Below are 23,102 nucleotides of genomic sequence, written 5' to 3'. Positions count from 1 at the left end.
TTGGCCTAAGTGAAATGTCAGCCCAATCCTGCTATGTGTCATGTTTCTGAGAAGGTGTAATTGTTATTGATCCACTGTGTAGTTAATGCGCAGCACCACAGCACCAGGCAGCTGCCGAAGCCAGATATGTATGAGATGAGCTAACACGGAGAAAGCCAGCATTTTTCCTTCACTCTGCCAAGATTGATCTTCCTCTTCCTGCTGATTTTGAGTGGGGCCTGTCATTATCTTACTCTGTCATTAGGGGCTACATTGGCCTGCGTGTCAGTCTATTTGGACAGCAACTCTCTTGCTAGCAGTGTTCCCTAGATTTATTAAAATCCCTGAAGGTAACGTTGTGTTCCATCTCTGGCGAACAGAGGCCCGAGCTCAAAGCACACAAGCTGAATGTTTGTTTTTTTTTTTTTTTCTTTTTCTGTCTGAATTTAAGTTTTCACCAAATGGTCGATGTCCTTCCTTTTTAAATAACAAGTCTAAGTGATTTAACTCAGGGGCTGCAGGTTGTACAAGCTGCAAGCTCTTTTGAGTTCTTTAGCCTCTCACCATCCCCAAATTTAAATTTTTTTTTGTGCTCATTTTATTTCAGATTGTTTGTAATGGCACCTCTTGAACTGTACAAAGGATAAATAAAATTTGTGCATCTATGATTAACTAGTAACTTTTAAATAAATAAAGCATGAACATATGCCTGGGATTCTAGGAGAGGGGTACTTGTCAAAAAATACCTTCTCTATTCGTGAGGACATATTTTTAGTAATAATTATTTTACATCCAGACTGAAAATCAGGTAGCAGTGGGAATAAGAAGGAAATAGGCACTGGGAGATTCTGTCAGATTTTTAGCTGTTTAAGTTAAATCAGCTTGCTCTTTCTCTTCACACCATCTGTGCACAGGGATAGCCAAACAGTTCCTTCTCATGTTCCTTCCCATGTCACTGTGTCTTAGAATGTTCCACACATCTTACTGGGATCTTTCCAACTCAGAATACTGCAAAAGGTATTTTATGAATTGCACCTAAAATAAAGTCTGTCTTTTGATACATTTTTATCTTGGAACGAGCCTGATTTTAGGGTTTCACATTTATTTCTTCACATGGTCACCCACTAATAAAATATTGCTGCTGGAATGAAATGGGAAGTCTCCCATGCTGTTCCCAACATGCCTAGAGAGAATGCATTAGTCCTTTCTGTGTTTCCTAAAGCCTTTTAATAGAGAATTTCATTTCTGAAGCTTAAATTATTCCAACAGTTCTTAAACTCACTTGAAAAGCCTTCCAGTATCTAGAAATGTAAAGGATCCTAAAAGACATATTGGTCACTATCAAAAAATTGTATTTCTTATGAAATATTTCATTAACTGAAGAACTGTATTTTTAGCTCCTGTGCTTTTGTCTAGAAATACCCATTGCATTTTATGGCCCTTTGTGTTTGATATGCACCCCAAGAAAATATGTCGCTTTTTCTCTTAAAAGTTAATTGTTTTTTAAAGACAATGTGATGTTCATAGTAGTTGCTCAGTTAATGCTTGTTCAGTGGAGCATAAGAATGGTTTGCGGGGACAAATTGCAGTTACAGATGACTGCCTCAGACTTTCAAGTGTATCTTCTTCCTACCAAGCATGTGCAAAGCCCTGGGTTCAGTACCTAGTAACACACAATCCTCAATGTTCCATATATATATTGAATCCTTCAAATAGTTATCTTAGGAGCTATTGAAAAAGTGGTATGTGCAGGGCTGGTGAGACAGATCAGCAAGTAAAGGTGCTTGCTGCCAAATGGACAGCCTGAGTTTAATCAGTGGGGCCACGTGGAGGAGGGAGAGAATTCATTCCTGCAACTTGTCCTCTGGCGTGACATCTGTGCACACACACACACACACACACGTGTACACACATAATAAAGAATTTTAATATATCTTTAATTTTAAAGTACTAGGAAACAGCAAATTAAGTGAATTTAAATAATACATTTTACTTAAAAAAACACAAATTCTCTTGAAAAAATATACTCACGTTAGCAGATTTTTTTACTCTTGTATATGCTGAAAGTGCTCATTTTTCTGTTAAGGAATATAAGTGGAAATGAATTAGGAAGCACGACTCTGCCATGGGGGACTAAGAAGCCATCAGCCTATCAGATTGACTGGGGTGTACCTCTGTGCTCTGCCAGCGACCCACACACATTGCTGTCTGTGCCTCCGCTCTGGGAAGCCTGAGTGTTGCCTTCCTGTCACCCAGGAGAGCATTTTCTTCAGTGCATGAGAGCACATGGGGATGACATCAGTTCAGACAAAACTTAAGTGAACAGCTCTCCTCAGAGTCTCTGCATCCTGCCTTAGGAAAAGGGGAGCTGGGAAGAGAATTAAATAGGATAAATGTATGCAAAATAGTAAGTGCCATGTTCTGTCCAAGGGTCAGTCGACTCGTCTATTCTGTCTTCTACACCTATTCTAGTGTTGGGTAGTTATTGGTTTTTCATGCTGCTGGTCAAGATCACATGCAGCTTCTGAGTCACTGAAGATGATAAAATGATCTTTCTGTGGTCTTACTCCTAAGCCCACTTTGATATGTTCTAACTCTTTAAAAATCCATGCGGAGTGTTTTCTGTTGCCATCACGCTTTCTGGAACAAATTTCATTTCTAGACATAGAATTTTTATAACATATTTTGTCACGGCACCGAGCTACCTCAGGTCTTAGCATAAAATTCTCCTGTCCACCATTGCAATGCTGGCATGTGCCTCATATTTCTTCGTGTCATTATGTATCATTTCTAAGTATAGAGCTGGTAAAGAATACATGTAAATCCTCATGACACCCGGGACACATTTTACTATGCCAAATAACTTAATTTTCTAAACCTACTGTGGTAATTGTAGGTGAATGTAGTTAGTAACTAATTTTTCCAAGCATGGTTTTGCCTTTGTAGAAATACAATGAGGGATCAAAATGTTTCAGTATTATTACTAATCACAAAGCTGAAGTAGCCGAGCTGCTCATTTCCTTGTTTTTTGATTCTGCAGAATCTTCACATGGTACATGGTTTCAGCTTTTAAATATCAGAATGGTTTTAGTATATCTCTCTCTTTTTTTTTTAAATTACTATGTGAACTTGAGACTAACTCTGAGAAGATAATGAATGCACTAAATACATAAACAAATAGTATATCTACTTTTGGAGAATAGAATTCCAGAAAAGAACCTTCCTTAAAACCCTTAAACTCTGTGCCTGTGTTTAGGTCTACTACAATGGCTACCATGGAGACACCTCTGAAACCTTTTTGGTGGGGAATGTGGATGAATGTGGTAAAAAGTTAGTGGAGGTTGCCAGGAGGTGCAGAGATGAAGCAATTGCAGCTTGCAGAGCTGGGGCCCCCTTCTCTGTAATTGGAAACACCATCAGGTAAGCCTTACACTGACAAATATAGGGAGGGCTGGCGAATGGTACAAAGGTCATTGGTGGCTTGGGATAAAGCTGATGACATGTTTTATGATTCACAGCCATCATTTCAGTCTGATATCAGTATGTGAACTGCCAGACTGCAATATTGTTCCCTGGGTTGGGAAAAGAAAAAAAAAAAAAAAAAAAGTAGCTTTTAAAAAAGTGAATTTTTTGACCAGGGTCAGCTAGGAGCAATGAATACTATTTATATGGGTGCTTTTGTTTTAGCTTAAGATGTTGGCTGTGATGGTCCTTTATTCAAATGTGAAAGAAGGTATCTAAGAAAGGGGCTGATGGTCCCAGCTCTTGGATAGTAAGAAAGGAGAAAAACTCCACTTCATGAAGGAAGAGAGAGAGGCATTCCCGGCATGCGAAGACCAGAAGTGTGAGCTCAAAGCAGCCTGACGTTTTTAAATTAGCAGATTAAGAAATAGCCCGAAAGGCCGCTCCCCGGGTCAGTTTCTCTGTAAAACATTGTTTACTTTGCCTAGAGTTTTTCCGTGATTGCTTTTTGAGTATAAGTATATTTTCTGAATTCAAGACTTTTCTTTGTAATCTGTTTCCCACTTTCAGATCTTTTTCTTTTTCTTTCTCTCTCTCTCTCTTTTTTTTTTTACCCTAAATGTTTTGAAGTAGACATTCAGAATATGTGTTTTCATTTAAAAGTAACACATTTTGTTACAGAAGACCGGCTGGTCTCCTTTAAAGTGCTGTTCTCATTAATCTGAGCCTGAGCCTTTCAATACATCCCGTTTGCCCAAAGGATGGAAAGCTTAGTCACCTTGAAAAGATGCTGCCTTTTTCTCTGAGTACGCCTTCAAATACTTTAAGAAAAAAGGCAGTAAAATATCAGTTAAATGTATTTATGGCTTTAAAAATATTGTAACAGTGTCTGAATCAAACTTTAGTAAAATCTCTTTGGGTTATATCTGAGAAGCTTTTATTGAAGACTTTGAACAAAATTGTGTTTTTGACAGTTTTAAATTATAGGCTAACTAGCCTGGGAAAAAAGGATAGTGTCTCTCTGTTCTTTCATAGGAAATGTTGAATCAGACCCCTACTGGGAAAAGAAATTTAATGCATATCTCACTATCTTACTGTCCATGAATATAATAGAAATGAATTCAAAATGCAGTTTTATTTTTGCAAATGGGATGAGTCGATGGATGCACCTCATATTTTTGAACACCTAGGGTTCAACAAATTTACTGGTGGCGCTCTTGCATTTTAACAAAATTTATTCTTCAGTAGAAGGGGGCAGAGAACACTGGATTCTTATTCAAGCATTCTGTGGCGCTGCGCATTCACGGCTGTGTCTAAAGGGCATGTCAGCCTTTGATTCTCTCTGAGAGGTAATTATCCTTTTCCTGTCACGGAACAACAAATGATAGCTAACTACAGAGGCACATTTGCAGTAGTCACATTCATCAACTGCAGAAAAAAAATTCAATTTAATTGTGCAACACAGCTGCACAGGGGCTTCTGAGCATTTCTGTTGTTCTCCTTGTCTCGCTATTCCTCCCTCCACATCTATTTTTTAAACTTTTTTTTTTTCCTGGTTATTTTTTCCCCTTTTTTTGTCTCTTCTTCCATTTTTACTCTCTGTACTTTCTTGTTAAAGTAATTTTCCTTTGTGGCTCTCATTCTTTTTTCCCCATTGAAGGCTATGAATGTAGAAAATTATCACAATTACTCATATAATTGAGCCTCTTTGTAGCAAGTGCAACTCCAGTAGCCTTTCTCCATCATGAAAATGGTTTCATTATAGGGTTTTTCATATTCTCTGACACCATCTACACAGAGGAGCAGGCGTGCAGATGAGCTGTACTGGGAACAGGCTAGATCAGTAAGGTCACAGTAGGAATAATTAGCTCTGCTATGGAAAGAGCATCCAGGCCTTTTACTGCTACATAAATGTACTGTCCGTGGCTTTTAGCCACAAAAAAACTTACTAACAAATGGAGCTCCCGCCTACTACTTTGAAAAAAAGATTTGTATCAACACTACAATTTTCCATCATTAAGACTAATAACACAGAGCCTAGTATACATCAAGGGGGAATAAAAAGAAAAATCTCACATTCAAGTGGTGGCTGGGCGCTGACCTTTGTTCCCTCTTTTTGTGTACGACTTAACTCTTTACAAAAAAGAGCCACACGCCGCACCAACACGCAGGTGAACTCCAGCTAGTGCTCGCAAAGCACGGCATTCAGTCGGAAAATCTGATAAATCTCCATGCAGGATAATGCATTTCATTACATATTCGCCACATTAATTCCAGCTACATTAAAAAAAAAAAAGAGTGGAATTCAAAGTGACATTGGATTTTAGCTATCTGGACTCGAAGGTCAGTTTGGGCAGAGTATGAATTTGCATGAACAGGCTCCTTTGAAAACCAGACCAGCCCCAACAACTACACGCAGAAAACTATGTGGAAAATAACAGACAATGAACTTTTTACTCTCACACTAATGCATTTCATTATTTAGACGGTTTGTGTCTGCCACTGGTGAGGAAGCTGGTCCTGATTCTGACAAATGTTTGTTTGTTCGGATGCACGCAGCAGTATTTCTGGACATCTATTGTTTCGCCTTTTCTTATTCAGGAAAAATCTTCAGGGAGTAAATAAACAGACGAGATCCACCTTTCAGTCGAAAAAACACTTGAAATCTTTACAGACCAAAGGTTTACAAACATCTTTCAGTTTGGTCTCCTTTTCTTTAAGATTGTCAGGCGCCATCTGCCATAGCCTCCTTATGCTGACAGACTCTGAGGACACCCAGGCAACTCGCACTCCCCTGGGGTAGCCATCCCAAGCCTTGAGGTCCCTCCAGGAGAACATGAAGTCCTGCTCAGAAACCTAAAGAACAGGATCAGACCCTTGTCTCTGAACAAGGGTCAGCTGAAAAGGTTTTACAAAGACGGTTTTCTCTGTGCCCTTTGGCTCCGTGACCGACTCCTAGGCCATGGCGCTATTGTGCCCGCTCTCTCAGCGTGTTCGCTCTGGAGCAGTCTCTGTACTGTCCATACGTGTGAGAGGAACATAAATGTGCAGCTACATGCATCACTAATGGGTGACAGTTCACTCCAAAATAATTTAAACTTATAGTTGGAGATGTCATGATGAAACTATCAATAAATGGGTTTTTTTAATGTTTAATTCATAAGTATATGTTTTGATATTAATTTAGAACAATACAAAGCAGATTTTTTTAGAAAAATAATCTCTTTCTATTAGATTATGCGCATTTAAACAATAAGTGGCTTAGGCAAAATAAGTCATTTTAATGTCATCTGTGATGGATTTTCCTTGACAGCTACTGTAAATTACAATTACACTGCGTCTCTCTGCACATGAAAGTAAGCATTGCAATAAATTATCTTTTATTTCAATCCATCATGTCTGCTTTTCAGAAACAGAGAACCTCAAATAAAAGTTCAGCACTATTGTAAGAAAAATACAGTAATTTGTGATCCAGCTTGAAACAAAAAATAAAATGTCCCACTTTATTGGAAAACAGTTGTTGGCTTTCAAAAATATGACTAATTGTACTTAAACATTCCTGTCATTAGAGGGAATCTCTGGCTTTGTTCATCCCTCCATTCAGAGGCTACTGTTGGGACTGAAAATCTAGAGAGATTCAAGTAAAATTCCATAACTTAGCAAATCAGCTGCCTTTTGGGACCCTTCTCTGTAAGAGATGTGGTCCTTTGGAGACCAGTGCTCTCGGGACGCATGTCAAAGTGGTAATAAAATGTTCTGTGCACAAGCTTAGCTCTTTAACACCGTGTCCTTAAACACAGCACTCCTCTGCCCTCTTGGGGAATGCAGTTTTAGTAACGTAAGTTACTTGAAATGTGTTAAGAAATTCTACTTATTTAGACAGTATGTAAAAGGCGTCTAACTGCTTCGATAAAAGGAATTAACCTGAAGAAAAAAGTCACAAGAAGCTCCTTAAAGGAAGTCTCTCTTCCACCTACAAACTGGCACTTAGCCATGAGCAGTCACGACGCAGTGTAACTGAGACTGAGCTACCTTTCTGCGCCCCTCCCTCAGCATTCCTGCTGAGAGTCATGCAGTCACGACTGTTGCTCTCACAACCCAGCAACATCCTGTCTGAGAACTTTAGCTAGAGAAAATCAGACCTTGAGAGCTATTTTCTGTAGATTTCAACAAGGAAAAAGGTTTCATCTGCGAAATGTTCAGGGCAAGAAAACCCTTGTGCTGAGACAGCTGTAGTTCTGCCGTGCTCTGGCCTTGGAGAGCAATTGCCTCCCTCCTCAGTGTCTTCCTACCCCTCTAGTCCAGCTTCTCCCCCTCAGTAAAGAGATAGGTGCACCCCCCACGGTCCCATGCAACATCAGGGTGACCAGCGCCCGCTCTCCCGTTGAAGATGTGGGATTTGATTTCCTAAGTCGTTTGGATTGTCTTCACAAAATCAGAAAGTCCCACCGCCAGGAGAAGAGTCTGTGCTGACCATGTGTTCCAAAGTAGTGGAAAGCGTATGTGTTCAGTGGTTGGGAACGTTAATGAAATTTGGTCTCACTTATGCGTATGCTGAAAAACTACGCATTCAAAAGGGGGATACCTGAATGGAAGTGCATCCTTAGCTCCTGGCTCCTGGGAGCCAAACACGTTCCCCCAGGGAGCTGAGGGAGACGTGTCCAGTTCCCCCTCCCTCGGCTGTGAAATCCTCCAGCGCCTGCACACATGACACCGATTCTAGGATACTGTAGCCGGAAGTTCCATCAGGACCCAGAGAGCAAACTGTGGCAGGAGAAGGTACCCAGATATCTTTAGTTACTTAGTGGTCACACGGCCTCTTTTATGAAGAGGAGTGAGAGGTATGAAGGGGGGAAACCCCTGGAGGGCTTTCAGAGTGGTCCTTCTTCTCCTCTCATTGGAAATCAAAATGGAGATCACCATTATAACACACATTTAAGGCGTAGCTGTGAAGCCTGCCAATCAGTTGGATCATTGAAGGAAAAATAAAATAAAAGTACTATTTTTTTTTTTTTTTAAAGAAAATACTAGCTGGGTGTGGTGGTGTATGCTTTTGATCCCAACACTTGGGAGGCAGAGGCAAGTGGTTCTCTGAGTTCGAGGTCAGCCTGGTCTACAAAGTGAGTTCCAGGATAGCCAGGGCTACACAGAGAAGTTCTGTCTCAAAAAACCAAGAGAGAAAGGAAGGAAAGAAAGAAAGAAGGAAGGAAGGAAACTTAATATTGAAATGTTTATCAAATTATTGAACTAATGTAACTTACGGATGTTAGGAGAACTCATTCTTACGTGGAAAACACAAATAATAACCCAGGCTATCATATTATTTAATCATCTCTCCTCTGTCTACTCTCCATCCTCAGTTTTGTTCAGCAGTTTGTGGAGCTAGGAGAAACACCTTGGAAAAGATGTTTTCCAAAAACACCTCCAGGCCAAAGCCCAAGGAGCTACAAAATAGCCTAGGCCCCAAAGCACAGCTTCAGAGTTGAAGACCGCCTTACTCTCCCTGTGGCACTAGCTTTGCTTATCCATTTCCACCCTCCTGGTTACATAAAAAATAAATTTCCATGTGATGCTGCCTCTTCGCTGGTCACAGGGACATCTTTGTCTAAGGGAAGAGTCTCACAAACCTGGGAATATTTTAAAAGGTTCTTAAAAACCAGACTGGGCACCATGGCATATACTTGTGCTCCCAGCACCTGAGGATGGTGAATTCAAAGTCAGCCTGGCACACAAACTGACACCTTGTTAAAAAAAAAGTTTTCAGAAGTGTATGTAGATGTGATGGTTCATAAAGCTGTTAGCCAAAAGGCTCTGGGTAGGCTGGAGAGGTGGCTCAGAGGTTAAGAGCACCGGCTGTTCTTCCCGAGGACCTGGGTTCAATTCCCAGCACCCATGTGGCAGCTCACAACTGTATATAACTCTAGATCCAGGGTATCTAACACGCTCACACAAAAGGCTCTGGGTGAAACTAGAGTCTGTTAGAAATGAGTTTGAGAACTGAAACTTTGCATTTGCTAGGAATCGCAGCCATGGTTCCATAACCACCTGACCCTTGCTATGGGCAAGGCTGGAGCCATTATGCCCTTTGCCCGCATGAAAATGTAAATCATTAGTGTTGTACATGTTATCAGCCTGGCCTTCCCCAAAACAACTATATTCACCCAATCTCAGTGACAGCAAACCTTTCCATCTTTGCACGTAAAGATTTCAGAGTTGGGTTCTGTATGCTGGGTTCCATTTATAAGGGATAGATAGAACCCAAAATGTCTGCATTTATTATTAGGTCCAGTAGTAACACATTTAAATAACATTGTGATAAAACAGTTTGCCAATGAACGTTCCTAACGATATGTATCTTACATGGAACCCCCCCCCAAAAAAAAAATCACCAATTTTGAAAGAAAATGGACAAGACAGACAATCACTTGTGTCTATTTTGAAAGTGTTTGAAAATGTTTAACACTCTAATTAGATGATAGTACAGGAAATCATGAAAGTAGAAAGTCATACTTGGATATTATAATTTTGTTTAATGTTTGAACAGTCAGTAGTAACTGTACAGTACTTTACCCATAAAGCCATCAAAATGAGGTAAGTTCTCATGACCCATGTTACAGACGTGTGTGTGTGTGTGTGTGTGTGTGTGTGCATGTACCTTCCTTGTGAATGTCAGTCTACAGTTGTATGTATGCATATCTTCCTCTTGTCTAAAAATAACCTTTGCTAAATGTACTTTGTATCGCTAAAAGCACTGTTAACCAGCATCAGCCAGCACTGTAATTTTTCCAGAATCAAGGCAACATTCATGCTATTATCAGACTTGAAATAGAACTGGTTTTTTTCTTTTTCAGAGACTATTTTAAGTGATTTTTATTTTTAATCTCAATATGCATTGAGATATTTGATTAAACTAGATGTCTTTTGGTCACTTTAAAGCCGAATAACTCATCAGAATGGTTTGCAAGTCTGCCCACATTTTGTGGGACATGGGATAGGATCATACTTTCATGGACATCCAGAAATTTGGCATCATGGTAAGAGTTAATCTGGAATTGATTTATTGAATGGTATCAGTTTCCCTTCAAGGTTTTTGTTTTGTTTTGTTTTGGTTTTTTTTTTTGGTGTTGTTGCTTTGAATCCACATTGTCACCCCCACCCCCACCCCCACGCCTGGGTGTGAGGTTATCTACTTCATAACCAGGATGTCACCGTGCTGTTGGATCACAGTTGAGCCCATTTCCCAAATGCGGTTTGTTTTGGCTTTGGTCTTCTCCTGAAGGATGCATGGCTGGAAGGCCTGAGGGATGTTTGTCTAGAAAAAGTTCCTGCAAACAAACCCCGCCGCACTGCCGCCCCAGCAGCGCACACACATGACTGTTTTCTGTTTTCCTTTCTCTACCCCCTTTTTTAACCGCTGACTGTTGTGGTTAAACTTCACTACATCCTACACAGCGCTGACAGCTGATGTATTTAGCAGCATGTACTCCTTAGTGTTTTCTGGATTATGCCCACCCTTGTGTTCCTTCCCAGAATCCGGTTTTTCACTGTCTGGGTGTGCAGCCACCACTGGGAGGGGTGGGAGGATTTGGGTTAAGGTAGGAAGCAGCTGTGCGGAGGAGTGCCAATGGGGTGCACATTTGAACAAGGGCTGCGAGAAAGTTAGTCCCGGGTCCCTGGAAGAAGTAGCTAGAAAGCATCCTAGAGGATACACGGAGACGCAGCCAAACAGTGCTCCTTTGAGCCAAAGAGTCCCACCTGAGGCAGCTCAGAAGAGGCAGCGTAGAAAGAGCCTGTCTCCTTGCACCTCACAAGTGCCAGTGTGTGCATCTGTTCAAGAATGGAGCTACTGCCTCCTGCTCCATCCTTCATGCCAGGTGGCGAAGGTTGGCACCTTTTCCCCCCGAGACTTTGTTTGGACTTAGGGAGACCAGGAGACCTAGCATCAGGTGGCATGGGGAACGGCAGACAGGAAGAGGAGAAGGGACTGCATTGGTATCTGTGCCTTTTCCCCCCGAGACTTTGTTTGGACTTAGGGAGACCAGGAGACCTAGCATCAGGTGGCATGGGGAACGGCAGACAGGAAGAGGAGAAGGGACTGCATTGGTATCTGTGAGCATCCTAGCTGACCCCTGCCAGACCCAACAGACTGCTGAAGAGTGGGTGGGGTCTGAGAACAGAGACCACAAAGGCCGACACACCCCCATCTCCTGCAAGCCCTGTGTTTAAACCTGTGGCCTCATCCAGGTATCCAGACCCCTCCACCCTTTTCAAAAGCAAAGTGGCCAAGTGTTTTTAAAGCGACCCAAAGCCCCCCTTGTGTCCCTTTCTCTCCTCAGTTCCCTTTCTCATACCTCCCCGTGTTTGCTTTGCAGCCAACGACAGTGATCTGCTCATGGAGGAGGGGATGGCTTTCACCATAGGTAAATTCCGGGCCCCTCTGTGGAGGGCTGGGCTTCTCCTGGACGCAGACTGGCCTTTGCCCAGGCTTCAAGTCCTGCAAAGGACTAATGAAGCTAATCAGCATAATGAAATAATTTGGGTGCATAGTAAATGTGATTTAATAATATCCTCTAGCCCCATCTCCCTAAATCAGATACTTACCGACACATTTAGGAGACTGCAGCCGCCCAACCTCTAATTCTGTTACCGGCATAATGTGCTGTTTGTTTTTTTTGTTTTGTTTTTTCATTAACACCCAGTAACTAGAGACGATTAAGTCCCTTGCTCTCCGTCAGCAAGTGGCGTATGCTGTGTGGCGGCCCATGCCTAGCTGATGGCATGATTGGTGTCACCACCCAATTCCAATCACCTAGGGCCACCAAGGCCTCCTAGTCCTGACTGTAGGACTTAATGGAGAAGCAATTAGGGTAAAATAAGAAAATTGTTATCTGCTGATTAATGAACATTTTGAGCATGCTTTAAAAATTCAAATATTTTTTAAAAACTAACTGGTATTTATAAGAAGGACTGGTGTTTGGGTGGTTATTATCCACAGGGTCCTAATTAAGGCTTGATTAAAATGCCCTTCTTTCTCTTAAAAAAAAAAAAAAACGAACCAGGCAACTTCATACATTTTTTTAATGCTGTTGCATTTCCTCTTCCTACTGTTTAGTTTGTAGTGTTCTATGTAAGCAATGTCAATTATCAGCCCTTACAGGATGACAACAGGAACCAACGGTGGGTACAAACACTCAGGGGGAGGGAGAACCTCCTTAGACTCTCTTTCTCTCTCTCTCTCTCTCTCTCTCTCTCTCTCTCTCCCTCTCATTACAAACTGAAACAATATCTACTATACTAAATGTTTTCTCTCCCACAGAGCCAATTATCACTGAGGGGTCCCCAGAATTTAAGGTCCTAGAGGACGCATGGACTGTGGTCTCACTGGATAACCAAAGGTGCCTGCCCTGTTGTTTCTGCTGGGGAAGGGAGGCCCAGCCCCAGCGCCTGGAGCTGCCAGTGCACTCAGCGTGCTGACTGCCCCCTGTGTTTCAGGTCTGCCCAGTTCGAGCACACAGTCCTCATCACCTCGACGGGTGTGGAGATCCTGACCAGACTGCCACAGGAAGCCTGAGGGTCCACCAGGGAGACCTTTGAGAACTGAGGAGCCAGCCTCAGGCCGCATGGGAGTCTACAGTGTCTCAGAGAAAATGCAGTGAGGACGGGCTTTGAGGACTCAGGTCTGCCGCCTGAGACAGTCCTCCAGGCTTCCTAGCTTTTCTTCCTCTGGAGAGAAACAGACCACCCTTCCCGGGCAGGTGGTTTTCCCTTTCGATGTCCAGATTGTACTCAAGTCAAAACAAAAACCTCTTAAACCGGTTGCGTGCGCTCTTTACATGTAACAGTACAAAGGGGAGAGGGACAGGTGCTTAAGTTTTGGAGTCTCCAAACTTTTAACATGCCGCAGACTGGAAGAGCGGAACCCTGTAGCTGAACAATTGTTTTAACCTGGTTTTTCCCTCTGTGGATCATGAATTGGCTGAGCCTGAGAGCGTTTCCAGAGGCAAGCACCTGCCTCCACCCCTTGCCCAATTTCCTCTTCACAGAGGTCTGCTTGAGAGAGGATGAGCCAGGAAGCACTGCCTACAGTTTCTTGGCTGTGGACCATAGGTTTGGCCTTTCTGAAGACGTTAGCAGTGCGGAAACAAGACCCCTGAGGCTCTTCATCAGCAACCAGCCATGCCTGCCCCCTCCCAGCCTGAGACCACCCCCGTACTACATCATTTGTTGTACTGAAAACTCAAGCTGCAGCCTCATTCTTTGGACGTGTCTCTTAAATTCAAAGACCAGCTAGTCCTTAAACTGACCTCCCCTGGCTGCTGTCCTGGGACAGGCAGTTTTCTGCTCCCTGGGCTATACAAATCCTGAGAGAGGAGACACCAGACACATCTGAGACAGGTCCTAGTTGGCCTGCTGAGGAACTGTCTGCCTAACTGCTTTAGGAGCAGAAATCCATTCCCTCTCAGAGCACTCTGCCTTCCCTTGCTGTCCTCAGGGATCTGTTCACACCTACATCCAGGGCGGGCCCAGGCCTCACAGGAAGCCAGTCCCCTCTGGGGTTGTAAGAAAGAGCATGTCTAGAAAGGTCCAGAACATCAGTGGCCCTGTGAACTCTTCTCCGTGTTCATGCGGATGGCAAAGTGGCCACTTCCTAAATAGAGCTTGGCTTGTCAGGGGAGCCAAGGACATCTTACATTTGCCAGGATTGGCGGCACCAGAGGCACCCACAGGGAATTAGCTTGACTTTCCCATACCCAGGGCCATGGAGGAGGACGTAGAGGACTGAGGACAAGCACTCAGAAAAGCGGTAAATTCCAGCTCTTCTCTAAACCTGGGAATCTCTCCAAGGTGCCCAACTGTCCAGATCGGTGTTTCCACAGACAGAGATTACAGTTGTGTGTGGAGGTGATTCTAAACCTAGTTTGTTTGAGGGTGAGAAGGAATGAGGGGTTAGAAGATCAGTTGGTAAACTCTTGAGGTATTCTGGAATTAGCCAGCCAGAGGCTCCCGAGGCGGAAGCTGTGGCCAAGAAGCTAAAGAGGAGCAGGGCCCAGCTGGCCTTAGGACATCCCTGACAGAGAATGGCTTCATGTCTTTCCTAGAGCAATCAGATTAGCGTGTTGTGTCTTTACCTACAGACCAGTTTAGTCGCAGGTTCCCCTAAGGCTAGTTTTATTAGGACCACAGGATTTCAGCCACCCCCGGGATGGTTACTGCAGGGGGAGGCGTTTATGGGGAAGGTATGTAATCTGCCTTGGTAATCTGCCTTGGTAATCTGCCTTGGTAATCTGCCTTGGTAATCTAGCCTGCGCTGTTAAACTCGGCAGCTCTGCAGGAAATAAACTTGCATCGAAGGAATTCTGTGTAACATTCTTTGAAGTTAAGATTAGGAAGTGTGTTTTTTTTTTAAAAGAGCCTCCTCTTGCCGGCTTGCCCACCCACGGACTGACCTGACACCCAACCCAGAAGCACAGGGATTCCAGACCAGAGGAGGAGACTGGCCACCACCTGAGCTGCTGGGTCCTGGGGTGACTCTAGAGTTCTGCTCCCGATCTGGAACCTTCAGATTGCCTTTCACACTTGGGCAGGCGGAAGGTCTAAGCATTTTGGAACAGGTGTGTCGCTTTCGAGTTGAGGAAGAGGAATGCACGGGGAGCTCAGAAACTGGAGATAAGATCTCACTTCCTGAGCTAGCTGGGGCACGTGCGCTCTTGGAGGGGCCGGCTCAGCGTCTCCCTAGACTTGCTTCCTCGGATTAGGAAATAATTCTGGAGTGCGCACTCCACACAGTTCAGGTCTAAATTATGCCAGGCTCTGAAACCTTATCGCGCCGTTTCCCAGTAGCCAGCCTGCTCTCCCGCCCGGCTAAGAAGGACAGAGCACCTAGCAGACCCGTGGTCTCTCTCCCGAGCCCCAACCCAGCCAGTCTCCGGGATAAACTGGCCCTAGGCAGTCGGGCCGTTGGATATCCTCCTGCCTTGCACTAAGTTCCGAGAGACACCGGTCCAGTTTTCCCCAGTCCCACCCTCCACCCCGGCGCACACGGCAGCGATCACTTACGTGGGCAAGGCCCGCAAGACGACGAGACCTCGGGTTCAGGCGGCATCCAAGCGGCTGCGTTGAGCGCGCAGGACCTCACTCCACACCCCAAGACAGGCGCTAAGAAGGAGCAATTAAATTCACGAGTACGACAGGAAAATCAGGACGAGCCAAGTGGCTTTGGAATTGTGGTGGAGTCATTAGTCGGTCGCTACTACAAAGCCTCACCGTGTGCTTCGGTGATTAAGGAAAAAAAAAAAACCTTTTAGGCGTTGACAAACCCTTTATTGGTTTACAGAATTTGGGCTGTCGCTGCTTTTTCCCCTTCCTTCCTTCTTTCCCTCCTTCCTTCCTTTTCTTTCTTTCTTTCTTTTTTTTTCTTTCTCTCTTTTGTTTTTCTTTTTTGCTTCAACCACCAGGCTGCATGAAATATTTCGGCCCACAGCCTCACGCCCTTACACCGAAAAGGAATTCCGCAGGCAGGAGCCACTGCGGAAGAAGTTGAGAGGAGAGAGAGAGAGGGAGAGAGAGAGAGAGACTCCCCTGCACTCATATCTGTAGCGACATCATCAATGTAATTTGTTTTGAATGTTCATTTTTATTGGTGTTCCCTCTGCCAAAATGTGCTTGATTACAGAGGTCTGTCCTGTGATCACTGCGCACTCCAGATAGGAGAAGGTGCCGCGGCGAAGGTTCAGCTCAGGCCAGATCAAATCCTGGGCTGTTTAACGCTGAAAGGCTGCATGTTGCTATTAGTGTTAAATATATGGCTAATTATGCGTATGAAAATTAAACATCAGTGTTATGCTAATGGGGCGCCTTCAGCTGCGGATCTGAGCACTTGAGACTACCATTTAATCAAATGAATCAGTAACTAATACGTGTGCACGTGTGAACTTTCACAAGATCATTTCCCCGTCGTCCTCGTCCCCCCCCCCCCCCCGGCACACCGCTAAATTATGAAAGAAATAATTATCAACACTTTCTAATTACCTAACAGAGTAATTTGGGATTCATCGTGGGGCTGGCGGGACCGGGAACCGACAGTCCCTAGCAACCAGCGTGGTTTGCGCCACGCCGCGCGGGGTGGCTGCGTGGTAGTGGTGGTGGCTGGGGGCCAGAGAGCCCTTTGTGCACTTTGCAATACTTGCAACCCAGAAGGTGGACGGCGTCTTGGCGGCCCCTCGCCTCCATCCGCTTGCCCACCCTACCCCCCGGGCCCGGGGGCGTCGGCTCCGGCCACTGGAGGTGAGGAAGAGATTGGGCGACCGAGACGGGCAGAGCGAGAGACACAAATAGCCAAGCCTGCCGCAGGCCTGGATTTGCTGAAGGTCTCGGTGTCCCCCCCGCCCAGGACTTCCAACCCCAAGTACTCTGGCCAGCCCCCGGGAGGCTGGAAAATGACCACCCGGCGGGCGTTTGGCGCTCCAGCCTCCAGGCGCCCGCAGGCCCCCGGACTCCACGCTGCGCCGCGCCCTCAAGGCGAGTGAGCCCGGGGCGCCCGGCTCAGGGGGAGGGGAGGGGAGGGGGGCGGGAAGGTTGGGAGGGCCCCGGGGGGAGGCGGTGCGGCCGCCTTCCCTGGGAGGAGAAGCGCGGGTTCCCGGCCCTCCGCGCGCACTGCTCTCGGCAGAGCCTGGCAGCCTGGAGCGCAAGCGGCCAGCCGGGCCCGGAGAGATGCGAGCGAGCCCCTGGGAGCGGCGGCGGCGGCGGGGCGGCGGCCGAGTGAGTGGGTCGGGCCGGGGGACCCCCAAACCCCGAGCCCCGATATGTGGTCGAGAGGAGCCCGGCCTGGGAGGCGCGGCCTGGAGTGCGCTGAGCTAGGCGCGGGACGCTCGGGAGGACCGCGGGCTGCAGGCTGCCTGGGTTGTCGCCCAGGGCGCGACTCCGCCAGCCAGAGGCCGCGGCCGGACTCTGGAGCGGCGCTCCGCACCGGCCTGGGTGACGGCGAGGAGGAGCGGTCCGGGGTCCCAGGCGTTGGGGGGCGGGCGGAGGGTGGGGACAGCGAGGGGGAGGGCGACGGCAGGGAGCGGCTGCTTGGTGTCGGGGGCGGGCGGCGCGCGAGGGAGGCGGGAGGCCGGAGCGGCGCGCCCTCGAGGTCTCGGCGCGGGCGCCGCAGCCCATTGTGCGCCCCGCTCGGCGCGCTCTGCGGCAAAGGAGCCCCGGGCCGGACGCGCCGAGCCGACTCTCCCTAGGCCGGGCCGCGGCGCCCGCTCTAGTCCAGCCGAGCCCGAGCTTCTCGGACCAATCCCCGGTGATTATGCAAGAGAGCCGACCAATCAGCTCCACCAGCTCATGAATATTTATGACCTTGGCTGAGTCAAAGCTTTGAACCGAGTTTGGGGAGCTCGGCAGCATCATGCTTAGACTTTTCAAAGAGACAAACTCCATTTTCTTATGAATGGAAAGTGAAAATCCCTGTTCCGCTTAAATTGGGTTCCTTCCTGTCCTGAGAAACATAGAGACCCCCAAAAGGGAAGCAGAGGAAAGACCCACACTCAGACCCCGCGAGAAGAGATGACCATGACCACCATGCCAGAAAGTCTCAACAGCCCCGTGTCGGGCAAGGCGGTGTTTATGGAGTTTGGGCCGCCCAACCAGCAAATGTCTCCTTCTCCCATGTCTCACGGGCACTACTCCATGCACTGTTTACACTCGGCGGGCCACTCGCAGCCCGACGGTGCCTACAGCTCGGCCTCGTCCTTCTCCCGACCGCTGGGCTACCCCTACGTCAACTCGGTCAGCAGCCACGCGTCCAGCCCCTACATCAGTTCCGTGCAGTCCTACCCCGGCAGCGCCAGCCTCGCCCAGAGCCGCCTGGAGGACCCAGGTACGTGCGCTCGCCAGGGACCAGGAGACAGGAGAAAGGGAAGAGGAGCGAGGGGGCGAAGGGGAGGGGGAGAACAAGAAGACAAGAGAGGAGTGTTGGAGAGAGAGAGAGAGAGAGAGAGAGAGAGAGAGGTGAGTGGGGGGTGGGGAAGGCGCGGAAGTCGTAGAGGTTTCGGATATCAATCTATGGATCCATGTCACTGAAAAGAAAAAAAAAATTATAAGTCAATTCCGTTTACAACTGTCCGGCAGAGGATAAATGCGAGCGTGTGGCGCGGCCCCGGCCGGGCCTGTGGGCCGCTCGGTGCGCCGCTCACACAATGCCCTGCTGCAAAACAGAAACCCACATGTGCGCGTACTAGTCTCGGTAATTATTTATTGCGTAGCACCATAAACAATGTATGCAATTAAGGGTAATTAAACCTCAACTACCGCCTGCGAAAAATAGCAAACTTTCCTCGCAAAGGCAATAGCTGCGCTCTCGGGAGCGGCCCAATCCCGCCTGCAGCAGCCAGGGCCCCGCGCTCGGACCCTGAGGGACCCTTCGCAGACCTTCGGGGCTCCTCGGGCGTCCTCTCCCGGAGCCTGCCTCTGCCAGCCCAGCCCCAGCCCCCGGTCCTCCACGCTCCGCTCCGCCGCCAAGGCCGCCCAGCCTTCACAAAGGTCTCTGCTTCTGTCGCCCCCGCAGGGGCGGACTCCGAGAAGAGCACCGTGGTGGAAGGCGGAGAGGTGCGCTTCAACGGCAAAGGGAAAAAGATCCGCAAGCCCAGGACGATCTACTCCAGTTTGCAGCTGCAGGCTTTGAACCGGAGGTTCCAGCAAACCCAGTACCTGGCTCTGCCTGAGAGGGCGGAGCTGGCGGCCTCCTTGGGACTCACGCAGACTCAGGTACCTGGCTGCAGCCGCCTCCACAAACAGGCTCCCGGGCTCGGCTTGTGCCCCAGGCTTCGATTTTTTCCCCCCCGCTGGGCCTCTGGTTCTAGGTGTCACTGTGCCTGTGTGAGTGTGTGTGTGTGTGTGTGTGACCACCTCTGACTTCCAGAGTCTTCCCTCCTCCCTCGAGCTGTCTGCCCTAGCTCGGACCCTGCTCTGACCTGCAGGCCACCCGGTCTTCTGTCCCTGGCTTTCGGATCAGGGAGCGGGAAGGATTTCCCCCGGACGTTTTGTTTGGAGATTCTGAGGTCACACGTGCCAGAACTGCTGGAACAATAGGAGGAGGATTTAATCTTCCTTGGCTAATAATGGGGGTCCTGGGCCTAAGCCTGCTCCCTTCTCCTTCTCCTGAGGTGGCCGGGGAGGATCCTTCCCTCTGCCCCTCCACTTCCCAAGTTCCAGGTCCTGAAGAAGAAACGAAACAAAACAAAACAAAAAACAAAAAACAACAACAACAAAAAAAAAACCCAAACACGTGAGATCCCTTTTCCCTGCATTTCTCTGAGACTGTGGAAGTTCGTAGGCGTTCAAACCAGAGCTGATACTGCTTTCCAAAGTTTGTCTCTAGATGTAGATTGGAGCTGGGGAAAAGCAAACACAACTAAGGGGGGAAAAAGTTGGATTGAGTCTAAAGAAAAGTTTAACAGAAAACGCCGTGGCTTCCTCCAAACTCAGCGGAAGGCCAAAAGTTCGGAGCAAAGGAAGGGCGGCCTACTGTCAATAAATGCCCGCCACTCCTGGCTAGGTTTTACAATTTCTTTATTGATGTTGCATCGTTTTGCTTGCTAGAGGTCTTCCATAAACGTCAGCCCCGGTGGCACCGACCCATTTGCAAGCCAAGCCAAGGCCTGGGTCTCCCCTGGCCTCCCTCCCGGGGGTGGGGTGGGGTGTCTGAGAGCTGTGCTGAGTGAGCGGCCGGCCGGACTGGGGCCTCGGTTTCCTAGGCTTTGGCTCTCAAGGAGGGTAGGAAGGGGCAGTGGTCTCTGCTCCTCCAGCCTGGAGCTGCCGCCATCTCTTGCGGAGCAGGGAGGGCGGGTTTCTCCTCCACCGGTCCCTCCTCTCCTCCCCAGCCCCGGGTAGGCCCGGTGGTCACAGTCCAGTCACGCTGTCCGCCCATTCTTGCAGGTCAAGATCTGGTTCCAGAACAAACGCTCCAAGTTCAAGAAGCTGATGAAGCAGGGCGGGGCGGCTCTGGAGGGCAGCGCGCTGGCCAACGGCCGGGCCCTGTCCGCCGGCTCCCCGCCGGTCCCGCCCGGCTGGAACCCCAACTCCTCGTCCGGGAAGAGCTCGAGCAGCAGCGCCGGCTCCTACGTCCCCAGCTACACGTCCTGGTACCCCTCAGCGCACCAAGAAGCTATGCAGCAGCCTCAGCTCATGTGAGCTCGTCCGTCCGCACTCACCCGCCTCCGTCCCGTCTCTCTCGGCCCGGCCCCACCCGCCTCCAAGCCCAGCCACCCCTCCGAGGGCCCTGGGCCGGGAGGAGAAGGGCCCGGAGCTGAGGGGGGGAAAGAGAAAAGAAAGAGGAACAGTTAAGGCAGAGGGCTTGCGGCCTCCTTGCAGTCCCTGAAGGTCTGGCCCAGCGACTTTCCAGTTCTCAGCCCGATCCTGGCCTGGGCTGTGGTGACAGCAGCGTGGCCTCAAAGCGGGCACGGCCGCTGGAGACAGGCCAGAGCGAAAAGACAACCCGCTGGGCCAGAGCAGACTCACAGCTTCGTGAGACCATCAGGAAAAAAAAATATATATGTAGGAGGGAAAAATATGCTTTTTTTTTTTTTCCCTCGGTTCTGTCCGTCTTTGTCTCCTTTCTGCACTGTCTGCGCGCTGAGTCAAGGTCCTCCTGTGTCTGCTGTCCTCATCCTGCGGCTTCTCCAAAAATCACCAGGCCTGAGCCACACCCGGGCGGCGGGCGGGCGGCCCATCACCGACTCCTGGAAGGCTTTGTCTTTTATGGTCTTCTTCAGGGCCCTGCTTGACCGTCTGTGTAGTTTGTTTGGGAAATGGGGGAAATCAGAGGGAGGGGGGTTAATTTATTGAAAAACAGACTTCGCCTGACGCTGAGTGTTGGCCAATTCCAAGTCCTCTGGGGCATGGAGTGGGCACTGCCCAGACCTACTGTTTACCTTAAATATAGCAGACAAGGGAGCAAGGAGGGCAGAGTGGCCTTAAGGTACACCGTAACTTTTGTACTTTGCTGGAATGGAGAAGCGGAAGCAGAGCAATTTGCATTTTACACTCTCCAAATTATTAAAAACAAACAAACAAATAACAAAAGAAAGAACGAAGTGACGAAGTGATAAGTAAGGCCAACGGAATCTTGCCAGGACCGCTTGGAGAACACCCAGCAAAGAAGAACAAGGAAAAATAAATAAATCATACTTTGGGCAGCAAGACAGAGGACCGATGGGCCTTGGAGAGGAAAGAATTTGTCCTGTGTGAGCACCCCAATTCCAGGCCGCTTTAAAGTAAGACATAAGCAGCTTTAAATGATCCCCAGTGGCTCAGAGCACAAGTCATCATCCCGGACGCACGGTCTCTGGTGCAGGTTCTAATTGCTGTACATATTATTATTATTGTTATTATTATTATTATTAATGATTATTATTGTTCCGTAAACATGTTGCACAGCTTAGCCTCTTTCCGTTCTGTCGTGTGTGGCTGTGAACCCGATGCTTTGTGAAATGAGAATCTTGGTATTCTCCTTGTGAAATTTGGAAAATGTGACCAACTGAGATCAACCGTGTTTTGTGTTCTCTATGTCAAAGTTTAGTTTTATATTGAGAATGTTAACTTATTGCTTTGTATCTGAGGGGAGGGGAGGCGAGGGAAACTTTGTAAATAAGTTATAAAGTTTCTTTGAGACAGTAAAATTATGGTTTCAAGAAAGAGCTGCTGCCTCCTGTGCTGTGTGGAGGGCAAAGCAGTGCCCCTCCCCCACCCCGGTACAGTCACAAACTATCTAACACTTAACAGACTACTTACTGGGGCCGGATTGGGGGACCCCCTAATGTCCCACCAAGGTCTGTGGGGTGCCCCCAGAGGCCTGCTCCCCTTACCTCTCCCCCTCTGCCCATCCTGGGATCCTTGCCTAGGCTGGAGAGGTGGAATGCCTAGGGACAGTTGGCGCTTTTGACCCAGGAGCAGGTGTTCTAGGGCAGAGCTCTACCTCAGGTGCTCAGCCACGGAAGACCACTGAGGGCAGGGAAAGGCAGAGCCCAAGGGCAGCAGCAGGCCTGGGAGGCTGCAGTCCTCTCCTGGCGCCTTTTCACTTCTCAGGACCCCAGGAAACACCCTGCTTTGCCCCAGCCACCTTCCCATCCCCGGACACCACCCCCACCCCCATCTGACCTGCCAGATTTCGCTTGACCAAACCGTCTTGGCAGGGACAGGAAGCACGCGTCTCCCAAGCCACTGCCCCAATCAATCACAGAGGTCCTTGGGGACAGGACAAAGTCTCAGGGAGTCACCAAGATCCTTCCACAGGGGGGAAAAAAGAGCCATTTCCCGCTTAATGCCCAGGGACTTCTCTACACACTCACGGGCTAGAAATGCCAAGGCTCAGGGGGGTCAGGCGAATTTTGAACCTGAGAGCTGACCCCAGCCACCCACCCCAGCCCCGAGTTCCAGATGCCGGTCCATTCTGAGAACACCCCCTTAGAGCGCCGAGATCAAGTTTGCTTCAAAAGAACAAGGACCCCACTAGGGTAGAACCAGGGTGGTTCTCTCGCCTGTCTGATGGTCTCAGCCCCAGCCCAGCCCCAGCCCAGCCCCAGCCCAAACCTCAGCCCTGGGCGGAGGGCTACTGAAAACCGTGGGCCCCGGCGGCGGCCGGTTTTGCGCGGTTCCCGCTTCCCTGGCGCCCGCCTGCT

At 48.2% G+C, this 23,102-nt stretch overlaps 2 protein-coding genes across 8 annotated transcripts in view; both read left to right on the top strand.

Moving 5' to 3' along the window:
- The window catches only part of Metap1d (methionyl aminopeptidase type 1D, mitochondrial), a 64,030-nt gene extending 49,234 nt beyond the window's left edge, over positions 1-14,796 (top strand). Inside the window, exons 6-10 of one of the 7 annotated variants that reach the window (XM_021659000.2) lie at positions 3,236-3,399; positions 10,378-10,475; positions 11,814-11,861; positions 12,758-12,836; positions 12,934-14,796. In XM_021659000.2, the coding sequence (XP_021514675.1) occupies positions 3,236-3,399; positions 10,378-10,475; positions 11,814-11,861; positions 12,758-12,836; positions 12,934-13,012 (468 nt within the window). In that variant the 3' untranslated portion in view covers positions 13,013-14,796. Of the gene's footprint in view, positions 1-82; positions 1,034-3,235; positions 3,400-3,666; positions 4,648-4,686; positions 4,791-6,162; positions 8,624-10,377; positions 10,476-11,813; positions 11,862-12,757; positions 12,837-12,933 lie in introns of those variants that run through there. The other 6 variants (XR_009593921.1, XM_060390461.1, XM_060390460.1 and 3 more) reach the window with 6 other exon arrangements.
- Positions 14,797-17,991: 3,195 nt separating this feature from the next.
- Dlx1 (distal-less homeobox 1) lies at positions 17,992-21,624 on the top strand. Its single transcript, XM_021658998.2, has 3 exons — positions 17,992-18,304; positions 18,992-19,191; positions 20,362-21,624. The coding sequence occupies exons 1-3, from the start codon at positions 17,992-17,994 to the stop codon at positions 20,614-20,616; spliced, it is 768 nt and encodes a 255-aa protein (XP_021514673.1). The 3' UTR covers positions 20,617-21,624.
- Positions 21,625-23,102: the final 1,478 nt, after the last annotated feature.

Source organism: Meriones unguiculatus, chromosome 8 (genome assembly GCF_030254825.1).
Source record: "Meriones unguiculatus strain TT.TT164.6M chromosome 8, Bangor_MerUng_6.1, whole genome shotgun sequence".
Classification (NCBI taxonomy): Eukaryota; Metazoa; Chordata; class Mammalia; order Rodentia; family Muridae; genus Meriones; species Meriones unguiculatus.
This window is presented reverse-complemented; position numbering and strand designations above follow the sequence as displayed.